The following is a 17,500-nucleotide window of genomic DNA, read 5'->3' as shown; positions in this document are numbered from 1 at the left end:
TGGGAGAGGGAGAGAGTGAGCTGGGAGTGGGAGAGAGTGAGCTGGAAGAGGGAGAGATTGAGCTAGGAGAGGGAGAGATTGAGCTGGGAGAGGGAGAGAGTGAGCTGGGAGTGGGAGAGAGTGAGCTGGGAGGTGGAGAGAGTGAGCTGGGAGTGGGAGAGAGTGAGCTGGGAGATGGAGAGAGTGAGCTGGGAGATGGAGAGAGTGAGCTGGGAGTGGGAGAGAGTGAGCTAGGAGAGCGAGAGAGTGAGCTGGAAGAGGGAGAGATTGAGCTAGGAGAGGGAGAGAGTGAGCTGGGAGTGGGAGAGAGTGAGCTGGGAGAGGGAGAGAGTGACCTGGGAGAGGGAGAGAGTGGGCTGGAAGAGGGAGAGAGTGGTAGAGCCGATTTTGGACAAATCAGTCAAGACACCAACCATAGTAAAGGGTTAAACACAGGATTTGGAGCAGCTCCTGAACTGTTTTGAATATAGCTATGATCCCCCTTATCTTCATGTAATGACATAAAAACATGCTAATAATATTGAGCCTGGGTTTGACATCTGACCTTTGCAGTGGTTCTCGTCCCAGGGGTAGACACAGTTCTGAATGCCATTACACACCAGGGTGTTGTTGATGCACATGTTGCTGTGACAGAAGAAGGCACCTGGGTCGCATGGAGCTGTGACGACAGGAGAGAGAGAGCAACGTTAGAGAGATACATCATGTACTCATAGGAATCAGTTGCTTGCAGTGCTCAACAACTGTAGTGGGGAAAGGGGGGGTACCTAGTCAGTTGTTCATGCGGCGACAGGAGAGAGAGCAACGTTAGAGAGATACATCAGGTACTCATAGGAATCAGTTGCTTGCAGTGCTCAACAACTGTAGTGGGGAAAGGGGGGGTACCTAGTCAGTTGAAACAGAGCGTTGCGGGAGGGGGGGGGGGGGCTTAATTGAGATCAACGTCTTCGGTGCCAGGAGAACAGGGGAACAGCTCGGGGATTCGATCCAGCAACCTTCCGGGTACTGTCCCAACGCTCTAACCACTAGGCTACCTGCTCTAACCACTAGGCTACCTGCTCTAACCACTAGGCTACCTGCTCTAACCACTAGGCTACCTGCTGGTTACTGTCCCAACGCTCTAACCACTAGGCTACCTGCCACCCTTCCCATTTTTGTAATCAATTATGTATTAGACGTTTCCCCAAAATAATCACAGGTATGAGCTACATAACTCAAATGATTAAGGACGATTGTGATTTTAATGAAAGGAGGGCATTCTATTGTAGACCAACCAGCCTTTTAACCGTGTCTGATCTGACACAAAATCAACCCCACCAGGAAGCACCAATCAGTCAACAACGTGAATCATTATCAGAGACAGACATGAACCTGTGTAATGACTCAGCTCTGTACCATCTGTTCTCCATGAATTTTCATCTTTCCTCCCTTAATCAGAAATCCGCTGAGACAAGGCCGTGCATAGTAATCTCTCTGGGAGTGTACTTCATAAAGCTATCTGTATAATTACATGTCAGACTAACACTAGAGTGCTCTTCATAAAGCTATCTATATAATTACACAGGCAGGGTAACACCTGGAGAGAATACCTTGATATCCTGGAGATATCACACTAACACATGTCGGCCTGAATCCTTCAGGGCCAGAGTTACTGCATATATACATAACTTAACTTGAATGGGGAAACCAATGATCTACGTATAGATGCCACTAGGGAGACATGTGCAAACTTAAGAGGTACGTTATGATGGTGTGTTGATACTGGCAGGGAATGGAACGCTGTGCGTGCGTGTTTGTGTGTGTGTGTGTGCGATGATAGTTGGCGACTGAGATCATACAAAGTGAGATGTTTTAGGAGAGAGAGAGAGGGAGAACGAGAGGTGTTAGGAGAGAGAGAGAGAGAAAGAGAGGCGTTAGGAGAGAGAGAGAGGGAGAAAGAGAGAGCAATAGAGGTGTTAGGAGAGAGAGAGGGAGAAAGAGATAGAGAGGTTAGGAGAGAGAGAGGGAGAAAGAGAGAGCGATAGAGGTGTTAGGAGAGAGAGGGAGAAAGAGAGAGAGATGGGTGTTAGGAGAGAGAGAGGGAGAAAGAGAGAGAGATGGGTGTTAGGAGAGAGAGAGAGGGAGAAAGAGAGAGAGGGGTGTTAGGAGAGAGAGAGAGAGGGAGAAAGAGAGAGAGAGAGGGGTGTAAGGAGAGAGAGAGGGAGAAAAAGAGAGAGAGAGAATGAGAGAGGTGTTAGGAGAGAGAGAGGGAGAAAGAGAGAGAGAGAGGTGTTAGGAGAGAGAGAGAGGGAGAAAGAGAAAGAGAGAGGTGTTAGGAGAGAGAGGGAGAAAGAGAGAGAGAGGGGTGTTAGGAGAGAGCGAGAGGGAGAAAGAGAGAGAGAGATAGGTGTAAGGAGAGAGAGAGAAAGAGAGAGAGAGGTGTTAGGAGAGAGAGAAAGAGAGAGAGGTGTTAGGAGAGAGAGAGAGAGAGAGAGAGAGCGAGAGAGAGAGAAAGAGAGAGAGGGGTGTTAGGAGAGAGAGAAAGAGAGAGAGGTGTTAGGAGAGAGAGAGAGAGGGAGAAAGAGAGAGAGAGAGAGAGAGGGAGAAAGAGAGAGGGAGAGAGGTGTGAGAGAGAGAGAGAGAGAGGGAGAAAGAGAGAGATAGAGGTGTTAGAAGAGAGAAATGGAGAGAGAGAGGTGTTAGGAGAGATAGGGAGAGAGAAAGGGAGAGAGAGAGAGAGAGAGAGGTGTTACGAGAGAGAGAGAAAGGGAGAGAGAGAGAGAGAGAGAGAGAGAGAGAGAGAGAGGTGTTAGGAGAGAGAGAGAGAAAGAGATGTGTTAGGAGAGATAGAGAGAGAGAGAAAGGGAGAGAGAGAGGTGTTGAGAGAGAGGGAGAAAGAGAGGTGTTAGGAGAGAGAGCGAGATGTGTTATGAGAGAGAGATGTGTTAGGTGAGAGAGAGAGGTGTGTTAGGAGAGAGAGAGAGAGAGAAAGAGAGAGAGAGAAAGAGAGAGAGAGAGAGAGAGAGAGAGAGAAAGAGAGAGAGAGAGAGAGAGAGAGAGAGAGGGGGGAGAGAGAGGTGTTAGGAGAGAGAGAGAGGGAGAGAGAGAAAGGAGAGACAGAGCCTTCGAGGCAGCATGAAAAGAGTTATCCAATTATAGCATCTCTGGTAATGTGTCAGTGCTTCATCATCACAGCGGTAATTACACAAGCAAGACACCTCCCCTCTCAATCACCTATAACACTAATGCACTGGCCATCCTGCGGCTTACCCAGTGTAATGGACACACCCACCCGGTGTAATGGACACACCCACCCGGTGTAATGGACACACCCACCCAGTGTAATAGACAGACCCACCTAGTGTAATAGACAGACCCACCCAGTGTAATAGACAGACCCACCTAGTGTAATAGACAGACCCACCTAGTGTAATAGACAGACCCACTCAGTGTAATAGACAGACCCACTCAGTGTAATAGACAGACCCACCTAGTGTAATAGACAGACCCACTCAGTGTAATAGACAGACCCACTCAGTGTAATAGACAGACCCACCTAGTGTAATAGACAGACCCACTCAGTGTAATAGACAGACCCACCTAGTGTAATAGACAGACCCACTCAGTGTAATAGACAGACCCACTCAGTGTAATAGACAGACCCACTCAGTGTAATAGACAGACCCACTCAGTGTAATAGACAGACCCACCTAGTGTAATAGACAGACCCACTCAGTGTAATAGACAGACCCACCTAGTGTAATAGACAGACCCACCCAGTGTAATAGACAGACCCACTCAGTGTAATAGACAGACCCACTCAGTGTAATAGACAGACCCACCTAGTGTAATAGACAGACCCACTCAGTGTAATAGACAGACCCACCTAGTGTAATAGACAGACCCACCTAGTGTAATAGACAGACCCACTCAGTGTAATAGACAGACCCACTCAGTGTAATAGACAGACCCACCTAGTGTAATAGACAGACCCACTCAGTGTAATAGACAGACCCACTCAGTGTAATAGACAGACCCACCTAGTGTAATAGACAGACCCACTCAGTGTAATAGACAGACCCACCTAGTGTAATAGACAGACCCACCTAGTGTAATAGACAGACCCACTCAGTGTAATAGACAGACCCACTCAGTGTAATAGACAGACCCACCTAGTGTAATAGACAGACCCACTCAGTGTAATAGACAGACCCACCTAGTGTAATAGACAGACCCACTCAGTGTAATAGACAGACCCACCTAGTGTAATAGACAGACCCACTCAGTGTAATAGACAGACCCACTCAGTGTAATAGACAGACCCACTCAGTGTAATAGACAGACCCACTCAGTGTAATAGACAGACCCACCTAGTGTAATAGACAGACCCACTCAGTGTAATAGACAGACCCACCTAGTGTAATAGACAGACCCACTCAGTGTAATAGACAGACCCACCTAGTGTAATAGACAGACCCACTCAGTGTAATAGACAGACCCACCTAGTGTAACAGACAGACCCAACTAGTGTAACAGACAGACCCACCTAGTGTAATAGACAGACCCACCTAGTGTAACAGACAGACCCACCTAGTGTAATAGACAGACCCACTCAGTGTAATAGACAGACCTGCTGACGAATCAAATGAACACACCAAGCCAAGGCAGTTTCCTCCATTCAATTTGATGTTATTTCATGGGATTTAATCAATCTTTATTGCAATCCAATGGTTATCTGTTTCAAGTGGTATAGTTTTAACTGAACATTCAATATTTACTGCACTGACTCAACAGAACAGAGGGATGTAGGGGTTGACTCCTGAGAACAGAGGGATGTAGGGGTTGACTCCTGAAAACAGAGGGTCGGAATGTAGGGGTTGACTCCTGAGAACAGAGGGATGTAGGGGTTGACTCCTGAGAACAGAGGGATGTAGGGGTTGACTCCTGAGAAGAGCACATTGGATAAGAACAAACTATTTAAATTAATTAAAGTCCACCAGTCCCAATTCACATACATTATTTTGAATGATTCTGGACGTGCACATGTTCTGGTTTAGTGCATCAAAGGATTGAAGTCAGTCCCCAAGCCATCCCATTTATCAGGAGCTGCATGCAGAGTGTTGGGAGCAGCAGTTCACAGTGCAACCCGTCTCCAGTAGGATCTGGTTAGAGTGTGTTGTGGCTGACCGTGTTTAAACTATGGTTATTTACAGGCTGTGGAAAGGGAAGTGGTAACACTCACAGACACGCACGCACATGCACACACACACGCACACATGCACAAACACATATGCACACACGCACACATGCAAGCACACACGCAAGCACACGCACACACGCATGCACACACGCACACATGCACACACACACACACACAAAAGCACACACACACATGCACACACACATGCACACAGATGTATGCATTCAAATGCATGCGGCATTAAAACACACTGTTGTCTGATAAAGAGGAGCCCATTAAACCACACTGCTGTCTGGTACAGAGGAGCCCATTAAACCACACTGCTGTCTGATAAAGAGGAGCCCATTAAACCACACTGTTGTCTGATAAAGAGGAGCCCATTAAACCACACTGTTGTCTGATAAAGAGGAGCCCATTAAACCACACTGTTGTCTGATAAAGAGGAGCCCATTAAACCACACTGTTGTCTGATAAAGAGGAGCCCATTAAACCACACTGTTGTCTGATAAAGAGGAGCCCATTAAACCACACTGTTGTCTGATAAAGAGGAGCCCATTAAACCACACTGTTGTCTGATAAAGAGGCGCCCATTAAACCACACTGTTGTCTGATAAAGAGGAGCCCATTAAACCTCACTGCTGTCTGATAAAGAGGAGCCCATTAAACCACACTGTTGTCTGATAAAGAGGAGCCCATTAAACCTCACTGTTGTCTGATAAAGAGGAGCCCATTAAACCACACTGTTGTCTGATAAAGAGGAGCCCATTAAACCACACTGTTGTCTGATAAAGAGGAGCCCATTAAACCACACTGTTGTCTGATAAAGAGGAGTCCATTACACCACACTGTTGTCAGATAAAGAGGAGCATATTAAACCACACTGTTGTCTGATAAAGAGGAGCCCATTAAACCACACTGTTGTCTGATAAAGAGGAGCCCATTAAACCTCACTGTTGTCTGATAAAGAGGAGCCCATTAAACCACACTGTTGTCTGATAAAGAGGAGCCCATTAAACCACACTGTTGTCTGATAAAGAGGAGCCCATTAAACCACACTGTTGTCTGGTACAGAGGAGCCCATTAAACCACACTGTTGTCTGATAAAGAGGAGCCCATTAAACCTCACTGCTGTCTGATAAAGAGGAGCCCATTAAACCACACTGCTGTCTGATAAAGAGGAGCCCATTAAACCACACTGCTGTCTGATAAAGAGGAGCCCATTAAACCACACTGCTGTCTGATAAAGAGGAGCCCATTAAACCACTTAGAGGGTAGTGCGTACAGCCCAGTACATCACCGGGGCCAAACTTCCTGCCATCCAGCACCTCTATACCAGGCGGTGTCAGAGGAAGGCCCTAAAAATTTTCAAAGACTCCAGCCACCCAAGTCATAGACTGTTCTCTCTGCTACCGCACGGCAAGCGGTACCGGAGCACCAAGTCTAAGACCAATAGGCTCCTTAACAGCTTCTACCCCCAAGCCATGAGACTGCTGAACAGCTAATCAAATGGCTACCCAGACTATTTGCATTAACACCCCCTCTTTTACACTGCTGCTACTCTCTGTTTATTATCTATGCATAGTCACTTTAACTCTACATATTACCTCAATTACCTCGACTAACTGGTGCCCCTGCACATTGACTCTGTACCGGTACCCCCTGTATATAACCTCGTTATTTTTATTTTACTGCTGCTCTTTAATTATTTGTTACTTTTATTTTCTATGTTTTACTTATCTATATTTTACTTAACTTTTTCTTAAAACCTCTTAAAAACCATTGTTGGTTAAGGGCTTGTAAGTAAACATTTCACTGTATTGTCTACACCCGTTGTATTCGGCTCGTGTGACAAATACAATTTGATTTGATTTGCTGTCTGATTTGCTGTTGATTTGATTTGCTGTCGCTCTTCCTGAACACAGTACCAGTTCTAACCACCAAGGGGAGGGTTGTCCCTCTCTCTCTGTCTCGCTCTTCCTGAACACATTACCAGTTCTTACCACCAAGCGGAGGGTTGTCCCTCTCTCTCTGTCTCGCTCTTCCTGAACACAGTACCAGTTCTAACCACCAAGGGGAGGGTTGTCCCTCTCTCTCTGTCTCGCTCTTCCTGATCACAGTACCAGTTCTTACCACCAAGGGGAGGGATGTCCCTCTCTCTCTGTCTCGCTCTTCCTGAACACAGTACCAGTTCTTACCACCAAGGGGAGTGTTGTCCCTCTCTCTCTGTCTCGCTCTTCCTGAACACATTACCAGTTCTTACCACCAAGCGGAGGGTTGTCCCTCTCTCTCTGTCTCGCACTTCCTGATCACATTACCAGTTCTTACCACCAAGGGGAGGGTTGTCCCTCTCTCTCTGTCTCGCTCTTCCTGAACACAGTACCAGTTCTTACCACCAAGGGGAGGGTTGTCCCTCTCTCTCTGTCTCGCTCTTCCTGAACACAGTACCAGTTCTAACCACCAAGGGGAGGGTTGTCCCTCTCTCTCTGTCTCGCTCTTCCTGAACACAGTACCAGTTCTAACCACCAAGGGGAGGGATGTCCCTCTCTCTCTGTCTCGCTCTTCCTGAACACAGTACCAGTTCTAACCACCAAGGGGAGGGTTGTCCCTCTCTCTCTGTCTCGCTCTTCCTGAACACAGTACCAGTTCTTACCACCAAGGGGAGGGATGTCCCTCTCTCTCTGTCTCGCTCTTCCTGAACACAGTACCAGTTCTAACCACCAAGGGGAGGGATGTCCCTCTCTCTCTGTCTCGCTCTTCCTGAACACATTACCAGTTCTTACCACCAAGCGGAGGGTTGTCCCTCTCTCTCTGTCTCGCACTTCCTGATCACAGTACCAGTTCTAACCACCAAGGGGAGGGTTGTCCCTCTCTCTCTGTCTCGCTCTTCCTGAACACAGTACCAGTTCTTACCACCAAGGGGAGGGTTGTCCCTCTCTCTCTGTCTCGCTCTTCCTGAACACAGTACCAGTTCTAACCACCAAGGGGAGGGTTGTCCCTCTCTCTCTGTCTCGCTCTTCCTGAACACAGTACCAGTTCTAACCACCAAGGGGAGGGTTGTCCCTCTCTCTCTGTCTCGCTCTTCCTGAACACAGTACCAGTTCTTACCACCAAGGGGAGGGATGTCCCTCTCTCTCTGTCTCGCTCTTCCTGAACACAGTACCAGTTCTTACCACCAAGGGGAGGGATGTCCCTCTCTCTCTGTCTCGCTCTTCCTGAACACAGTACCAGTTCTAACCACCAAGGGGAGGGATGTCCCTCTCTCTCTGTCTCGCTCTTCCTGAACACATTACCAGTTCTTACCACCAAGCGGAGGGTTGTCCCTCTCTCTCTGTCTCGCACTTCCTGATCACAGTACCAGTTCTAACCACCAAGGGGAGGGTTGTCCCTCTCTCTCTGTCTCGCTCTTCCTGAACACAGTACCAGTTCTTACCACCAAGGGGAGGGTTGTCCCTCTCTCTCTGTCTCGCTCTTCCTGAACACGGGTACCAGTTCTAACCACCAAGGGGAGGGTTGTCCCTCTCTCTCTGTCTCGCTCTTCCTGAACACAGTACCAGTTCTAACCACCAAGGGGAGGGTTGTCCCTCTCTCTCTGTCTCGCTCTTCCTGAACACAGTACCAGTTCTTACCACCAAGGGGAGGGATGTCCCTCTCTCTCTGTCTCGCTCTTCCTGAACACAGTACCAGTTCTTACCACCAAGGGGAGAGATGTCCCTCTCTCTCTGTCTCGCTCTTCCTGAACACATTACCAGTTCTTACCACCAAGGGGAGGGATGTCCCTCTCTCTCTGTCTCGCTCTTCCTGAACACAGTACCAGTTCTTACCACCAAGGGGAGGGCTGTCCCTCTCTCTGTCTCGCTCTTCCTGAACACAGTACCAGTTCTAACCACCAAGGGAAGGGATGTCCCTCTCTCTCTGTCTCGCTCTTCCTGAACACAGTACCAGTTCTAACCACCAAGGGTGGGTATCTGACTGGGTTTCTGACTGGGTTTCTGACTAGGTATCTGACTGGGTATCTGACTGGGTTTCTGACTTGGTATCTGACTGGGTATCTGACTCAGTATCTGACTGGGTTTCTGACTCGGTATCTGACTGGGTATCTGACTGGGTATCTGACTGGGTATCTGACTGGTTATCTGACTGGGTTTCTGACTTGGTATCTGACTGGGTATCTGACTCAGTATCTGACTGGGTTTCTGACTTGGTATCTGACTGGGTTTCTGACTGGGTATCTGACTGGGTACCTGACTGGGTTTCTGACTCGGTATCTGACTGGGTTTCTGACTGGGTTTCTGACTCAGTATCTGACTGGGTTTCTGACTGGGTATCTGACTGGGTATCTGATTGTGTATCTGACTGGGTCTCTGACTGGGTATCTGACTGAGTTTCTGACTGGGTTTCTGACTCGGTATCTGACTGGGTTTCTGACTGGGTATCTGACTGGGTATCTGACTCAGTATCTGACTGGGTTTCTGACTGGGTATCTGACTGGGTTTCTGACTGGGTATCTGACTCAGTATCTGACTGGGTATCTGACTGGGTTTCTGACTCTGTATCTGACTGGGTATCTGACTCGGTATCTGACTAGGTATCTGACTGGGTTTCTGACTGGGTATCTGACTGGGTATCTGACTAGGTATCTGACTGGTTTCTGACTCAGTATCTGACTGGGTATCTGACTGGGTATCTGACTGGGTTTCTGACTGGGTTTCTGACTCGGTATCTGACTGGGTATCTGACTGGGTTTCTGACTCGGTATCTGACTGGGTATCTGACTGGGTATCTGACTGGGTTTTTGACTGGGTTTCTGACTGGGTTTCTGACTGGGTATCTGACTGGGTATCTGACTGGGTTTCTGACTGGGTATCTGACTGGGTATCTGACTGGGTTTCTGACTGGGTTTCTGACTGGGTATCTGACTGGGTATCTGACTAGGTATCTGACTGGGTATCTGACTGGGTATCTGACTGGGTATCTGACTAGGTATCTGACTGGGTATCTGACTAGGTATCTGACTGGGTATCTGACTGGGTTTCTGACTGGGTATCTGACTGGGTATCTGACTAGGTATCTGACTGGGTTTCTGACTGGGTATCTGACTGGGTATCTGACTGGGTATCTGACTGGGTTTCTGACTGGGTTTCTGACTGGGTTTCTGACTGGGTATCTGACTCGGTATCTGCTGAGGCACTGTTAGTGTTTCAAGGTTATTAAACAGTGACTTTTGTCTTTAGTCTACAGGGTGTAGCTGAGGGTCAGTTGAAGAGAGATGTGGTATACCTGCATATTGCCTGGTTCTACCTGCATGTTTACATAGTGTTGATGGTGTTGCTCTGTGGTTCTGAACGCAGCTCTAGCAGACGGACCTGCTGGGTATCGGTTGAGTGACTTAGGCATCAGTGTTACCGGGGCAACGGCACAGCCTGGCTTCATTCAGGGGATAGGCCTCAAAAAGTGGGAACAACTGCACTGCCTATTCACACGTGCACGCACGCACGCATGCACGCACACACACACACACACACACACACACACACACACACACACACACACACACACACACACACACACACACACACACACACACACACACACACACACACACACACACATACACACACACACACACACACACACACACCGATCTAACACTTTTGTAGCTTATGTAGATCTGTGTGTGTGTGTGTGTGTATGTGTGTGTGTTATGAAAACTCTCAAGCAGCATTAAGAGACAATACTCTCCCTAATAGAATGCTCCCTCTCCAGAGCTGTTTAAACACTCGTAAAGCCACATGAGATAGTTAGACTGCACCTCTGCAGTCTGTCCTCAGCGGTTTGGCCCAAGCCCATTCCCTCGGGAGCTAACTCTACAGTCAATGAACACACACACACACATACTATCTGAGAGAAAGGATGGTGGAGGGAGAGAGGAGGTGTGGAGGAAGAGGCAGAGTGAAGAGAGAGAGAAGAGAGAGAGAGAAGACAAATCAAAGGAAGAGAGAAAGAGAGAGAGAGGAGGGGTGTGTCATGTTTACTCCCTCTCCCCCTCTCCGGCGCTCGACGTCACCAGCACCACACCTGCCAGCATCGTTAAGTGCACCTGCACCTCATGACACTCACCTGGACGCATCACTTCTAGGATGACCTCCCCTGTATCTGGCTGTCCCTTCGGTTCTGTCCCCAGGCACTATTACTTGTGTTTTTCATGTCCAGACACTACTCTTGTTTTGTATTGTTCCATGTTTATTGTATTATTAAATTGCTTCTCGACTCCCAGCGTCTGTGTTACAGGGTGGAGTGAGAAAGAGGGAAGAGAGAAGACCATTCCCTCGGGGGCTAACTCTACAGTCAATGAACCCATACATTTAAACTAACTAACTAAACTTAAACCCTTGAATGAGTAGGCGTTCTAAAACTTTTGACCAGTAGTGGAACACGATTCTAACAGTTGTTGTTCCAGCTCATACCAGCCAATCAAACATTCAAGAGGATATGAACACAATCAACTGAAGTGCTACAAAATCAGTAAAGCAGATTACAGTTATGACATCTCTCTCTCTCTCTCTCTCTCTCTCTCTCTGTGTCTCTCTCTCTCTCTCTCTCTCTCTCTCTCTCTCTGTGTCTCTCCCCCCCTCTCTCTCTCTCTCTCTCTCTCTCTCTCTCTCTCTCTCTCTCTCTCTCTCTCTCTCTCTCTCTCTCTCTCTCTCTCTCTCTCTCTCTCTCTCTCTCTCTCTCCCTCTCTCCCTCCCTCGCTCCCTCTATATATATATATATATAACTACTTAAAAATCATACAATGTGATTTTCTGGATTTTTGTTTTAGATTCCGTCTCTCACAGTTGAAGTGTACCTATGATAAAAATTACAGACCTCTACATGCTTTGTAAGTTGGAAAACCTGCAAAATCGGCAGTGTATCAAATACTTCTCCCCACTGTGTATATATATATATATATATATATATATGTACATATACGCTCCTGTTTTTATTTAATGGCCGCCACTACGTGGGTTGTTTTAGGGTCTGTTTAACACTGCAGACATGGGTTTAGGGGGTCACGCTATGAGTGTTAGGGGGCGTTCATGTACCCTATCCATACATTAATGTAGGTCATCCCCACTAGATTGTTCATTTTCCAGTAAATGTCTTGACTGGATAGCTTTTCCATTGACACAACATACATAGCCAATGTATCATGATGACTGGTCTGGCAACACGTATCTGTGTATTTCCAGTCAGCCCATACACTGCCAGGATATGAGTGAATGTGTATGTGCACATCACCAACAGTCTTACGTTCTTGAAAGGTGGTGAAGAGTATCCTGAAGTGGCTCCTTCTGCTGCCCTGGTCGGCCCACATCCTGATCACCCCCGTGGTGGACACCAGCATCACGTCGTTGGCCACCGTAGAGCAGAACTTGTTCTTCAGGTCCTCCACGGAGGCACTGCCGTCGTACACCGCCACAAAGTTACGCTTACACTCATTACTGTTCTGCATCTCATAGTCCAGGAAACGCAGGTAGATCTGGGGGTGGAGGGAGAGAGGAGGGGTGGAGGGAGAGGGAAAAGAGAGGAGAGAGAGGGTGGAGGGAGAGAGGAGAGGTGTCAGGAGAGAGAGAGAGGGTGGAGGGTTAGGAAAAAGAGAGGAGGGTGGAGGGAGAGGGAAAAGAGAGGAGAGAGAGAGGGTGGAGGGAGAGAGGAGAGGTGTCAGGAGAAAGAGAGAGAGAGAGAGAAAGAGGGTGAAGGGTTAGGAAAAAGAGAGGAGGGTTGAGGGAGAGGAAAGAGAGGAGGGTGGAGGAAGAGGGAGAGTGACGAGAGGAAAGAGAGAGAAGACAAATGGAAGGAAGAGAGAGAGAGAGAGAGAGAGAGAGAGAGAGAGAGAGGAGTGTTGAGGTAGAGGAAAAAGAGGAGGGTGGAGGGAGAGTAAAAAGAAAGGAGGGGTGGAGGGAGGGAGAGGAAAGAGAGGAGGGTGGAGGTTGAGGGAAGAGAAGAGGGTGGAGGGAGAGAGGAGGGGTGTCAGGAGAGAGAGAGAAGGGGATTGAGGGAGAGGGAAGAGAGAGGAGGGTGGAGGAAGAGGAAAAATAAAGGAGGGTGGAGGGAGAGGACGGGTGGAGGGAGAGGGAAGAGAGAGGAGGGTGGAGAGTGAGGGAAGAGATGAGGGTGGAGGGAGAGGAGGGGTGGAGGGAGAGGGAGAGAGAAGGGGTGGAGGGAGAGAGAAGGGGTGGAGGGAGAGGGAAGAGAGGCGGGTGGAAGGAGAGAGAGAGACTATTTGCACATCATTACAACACTAATATGATACTCGAAATGTCTTTACAATCACAAAAATGTCTAAATAATAATGTCTACAGTTCATTTTATTCTTTATTTCCCTTTTGTTTATTATCTATTTCACTTGCTTTGGAAATGTAAACATATTTTTCCCATGCTAATAAATCCCTTCAATTGAATTGAAATTTAATTGAGAGAGAGAGAAGGGGTGGAGGGCGAGTGAGAGAGGAGAGGTCGAGAGAGAGTGAGAGAGGAGAGGTGGAGAAAGAGAGAAAACAAATGAAATGAAAAGAGAAAGAGCACGAGAGATATATAATATATATTATATATATATTATATATATTATATATATTATCTACCTCACTTGCTTTGGCAATGTTAACACATGTTTCCCATGCCAATAAAGCCCCTTGAATTGAATTGAAAGAGAGACAGAGATAGGAGGGGTTGAGGGAGAAAGAAGGAAGAGAGAGAGAGAAGCAAAGTGGATGGGAATTGACAAGGAGACAAAGCATAAAGATAGAATCTAAGAGTAAGGAGGATGAGGGATAGAGATGTCAAAAGATATCGAGAAGGAGAAATGGGTAGAGGGAAAACAACGGGCAGGGAAAAATGGAAGAGAGAGATAAATGTTGAGTCATTCCTTCTTGCTGTATTCCTTTCAGTCGTCACATCCTCAGCAATAAGGACAACGCCTTGCAATGGCAGCAGTGTCCAATCAGATCATGATGAACTTCTTCAAACAGACTGAGAGGAGCTCTTAGGTTTGCACTCTCATTCATGTCTGTGCGTCTGCTAGATCAAACATGTGTCTTTACTCGACAAAACTTACAGTCATCACACACAGCACTACTGAGAGACCGGAGAAGTTGTAGATGAATCATTCAACGGTTCACTCGCTAGGTTTCATACAGTAAGACACATCCAAGTCTTCTTGTCTCTCTTAGAAGGACTGACCACTGACATTTGAGCCTCATCACAGAACTAGCACTGGAAGAAAGCACTACACACACTTCTTACCTTCACACATCACAGCCAGACTGTTTGAAATATTAAACAATCAAAGTTTATTGGTCGTGGACACAGATTCGCAGAATCTCCGAAACTGCCGCCCTCCTGGGCTTTTCACGCAGGACAATGTCTAGGCTGTGGCCGTAATGCCCCCTAAAAAAAGGGTGTGGCCATTGTGCCCTTGGGCTGAATATAATCATTCCCTTCAACCCGGCTGTCAATCTCTGTGCTGCGAAAGCAGCTCTCACTCATATCGCTTTCTCAGATATCTACATTCTTATTAGCCAATGCCCGTCATGTGATCGATCGGGTTCTTCTCACAGGCATCGCAGCGCCGAAGTAGGCTACAACAGAAGACAGACACATCGGGGATGCGACGGCACGAGTCCTTATCGAATCCCCAGGCGCTTATTGAAGATGTTGGACGAACTGTCCATATTTACTTTGCTTTAACCTACAAGGTGAGTAGGTCTAACAAACAGCAAAAGCACTAGTTTATGTCAATCTATGAAACTACTTTGGTGCGAAAAGTGCAAATCAATCCCAGAACAACAGCAAAGGACCTTGCGAAGATGCTGGAGGAAACAGATACAAAGTATCTATATCCACAGTAAAACGAGTTATATTTCGACATAACCTGAAGGCCGCTCAGCAAGGAAGAAGCCACTGCTGCAAAACGGCCACAAAAAAAGACAGACTACAGTTTGCAACTGGACATGGGGACAAAAATCGTACTTTTTGGAGAAATGCCCTCTTGTCTGATGAAACAAAATAGAACTGTTTGGCCATAATGACCATCGTTATGTTAGGAGGAAAAACGGGGAGGCTTGCAAGCCAAAGAACACCATCCCAACCATGAAGCACAGGGGTGGTAGCATCATGTTGTGGGGGTGCTTTGCTGCAGGAGGGACTGGTGCACTTCATAAAATAGATGGCTTCATGAGGTAGGAAAATGATGTGGATATATTGAAGCAACATCTCAAGACATCAGTCAGGAAGTTAACTTCTTATGGCTGGGGGGCAGTATTGAGTAGCTTGGATGAATAAGTTGCCCAAAGTAAACGGCCTGCTCCTCAGTCTCAGTTGCTAATATATGCATATTATTATTAGTATTGGATATAAAACACTCTAAAGTTTCCAAAACGGTCAAAATATTGTCTGTGAGTATAACAGAACTGATATTGCAGCCAAAACCCTGAGGAAAATCAAACCAGGAAGTGGCTTCTATTTTGAAAACTCCATGTTCCATAGCCTGCCTTTGCTCCATCTAAAGGGATATCAACCAGATTCCTTTTCCTATCACTTCCTCAAGGTGTCAACATTCTTTAGACATAGTTTCAGGCTTTTATTTTGAAAAATGAGCGAGAAAGATAACATCGTGTCATTGTATGAATGGGTACCAGCAGCGTTTTGTATGCGCAACAGAGTTTGGGCAGCCATTGCCTTTCCCTCTCCTACTGAAAAAGACAGTTGCGGTTGATATATTATCGATTATATATTTTAAAAACAACCTGAGGATTGATTATAAAAGGGTTTCTGTGGACATTACGGATACTATTTGGAATTTGTCTGCGTTGTCGTGACCACTCTTTCCTGTGGATTTCTGAACATAATGCGCCAAACAAACGGAGGTATTTTGGATATAAAAATAATCTTTATGGAACAAAAGGGAACATTTATTGTGTAACTGGGAGTCTCGTGAGTGAAAACATCCGAAAATCATCAAAGGTAAACGATTAATTTGATTGCTTTTCTGATTTTCGTGACCAAGCTGATACTAGGTGTGTGTGTATGTTTTGTCGAGCGATCGATAAACTTACATAAACGCCTGGATTGCTTTCGCTGTAAAGCATATTTTAAAATCTGACACGACAGGTGGATTAACAAAAGGCTAAGTAAGCTGTGTTTTCCTACATTGCACTTGTGATTTCATGAATATAAATATTTTTAGTAATATTATTTGAATGTGGTGCTATGTTAATCTTGATACCATCCCGGATACCATCCCGGATCCGGGATCGTGAATACAGCCTCAAGCTCAATACCATAACGCAACGTTAACTATTCATGAAAATCGCAAATGAAATGAAATAAATATGCTAGCTCTCAAGCTTAGTCTTTTTTTTAACAACACTGTCATCTCAGATTTTCAAAATATGCTTTTTAACCATAGCAAAACAAGCATTTGTGTAACAGTATTGATAGCTAGCGTAGCATTTAGCGTAGCATTCAGCGGGCAACATTCTCACAAAAACAAGAAAAGCATTCAAATAAAATAATTTACCTTTGAAGAACTTCGGATGTTTTCAATGAGGAGACTCTCAGATAGCAAATGTTCAGTTTTTCCCAAAATATTATTTGTGTAGGACAAATCGCTCCGTTTTGTTCATCACGTTTGGCTACGAAAAAAACCTGTATCCAGGAGTGTAATTATCTCCGCAAGCTCATTAGCATAACGCAACGTTAACTATTCATGAAAATCGCAAATGAAATGAAATAAATATGCTAGCTCTCAAGCTTAGCCTTTTGTTAACAACACTGTCAACTCAGATTTTCAAAATATGCTTTTCAACCATAGCAAAACAAGCATTTGTATAACAGTATTGATAGCTAGCGTAGCATTTAGCGTAGCATTCAGCGGGCAACATTTTCACAAAAACAAGAGAAGCATTCAAATAAAATAATTTACCTTTGAAGAACTTCGGATGTTTTCAATGAGGAGACTCTCAGTTAGATAGCAAATGTTCAGTTTTTCCAAAACAATTCTTTGTGTAGGAGAAATCGCTCCGTTTTGTTCATCACATTTGGCTACCAAAAAACCCCGAAAATTGGCAATGATACCAAATACTAATTGAGTGTATGTGAACTTCTGACCCACTGGGAATGTGATGAAAGAAAAAAAAGCTGAAATAAATGATATTCTCTACTATTATTCTGACCTTTCACATTCTTAAAATAAAGTGGTGATTCTAACTGACCTAAAACAGGGAATGTTTACTAGGATTAAATGTCAGGAATTGAAAAAAAAAAACTTTAAATGTATTTGGC

The 17,500-nt window shown here is 46.1% G+C and overlaps 1 protein-coding gene across 1 annotated transcript in view; it reads right to left on the bottom strand.

The window, feature by feature from the left end:
• LOC110489564 (neuropilin and tolloid-like protein 1) overlaps nt 1-17,500 on the bottom strand; it is a 175,562-nt gene that overhangs the window by 11,508 nt on the left and 146,554 nt on the right. Inside the window, exons 7-8 of the mRNA XM_036943682.1 lie at nt 12,470-12,698; nt 545-658 (exon numbers count right to left, since the gene is read on the bottom strand). Of these exons, the coding sequence (XP_036799577.1) occupies nt 545-658; nt 12,470-12,698 (343 nt within the window). The remainder of the gene's footprint in view (nt 1-544; nt 659-12,469; nt 12,699-17,500) is intronic.

The sequence above is a fragment of the Oncorhynchus mykiss genome, chromosome 15 (genome assembly GCF_013265735.2).
Source record: "Oncorhynchus mykiss isolate Arlee chromosome 15, USDA_OmykA_1.1, whole genome shotgun sequence".
NCBI lineage: Eukaryota > Metazoa > Chordata > Actinopteri > Salmoniformes > Salmonidae > Oncorhynchus > Oncorhynchus mykiss.
This window is presented reverse-complemented; position numbering and strand designations above follow the sequence as displayed.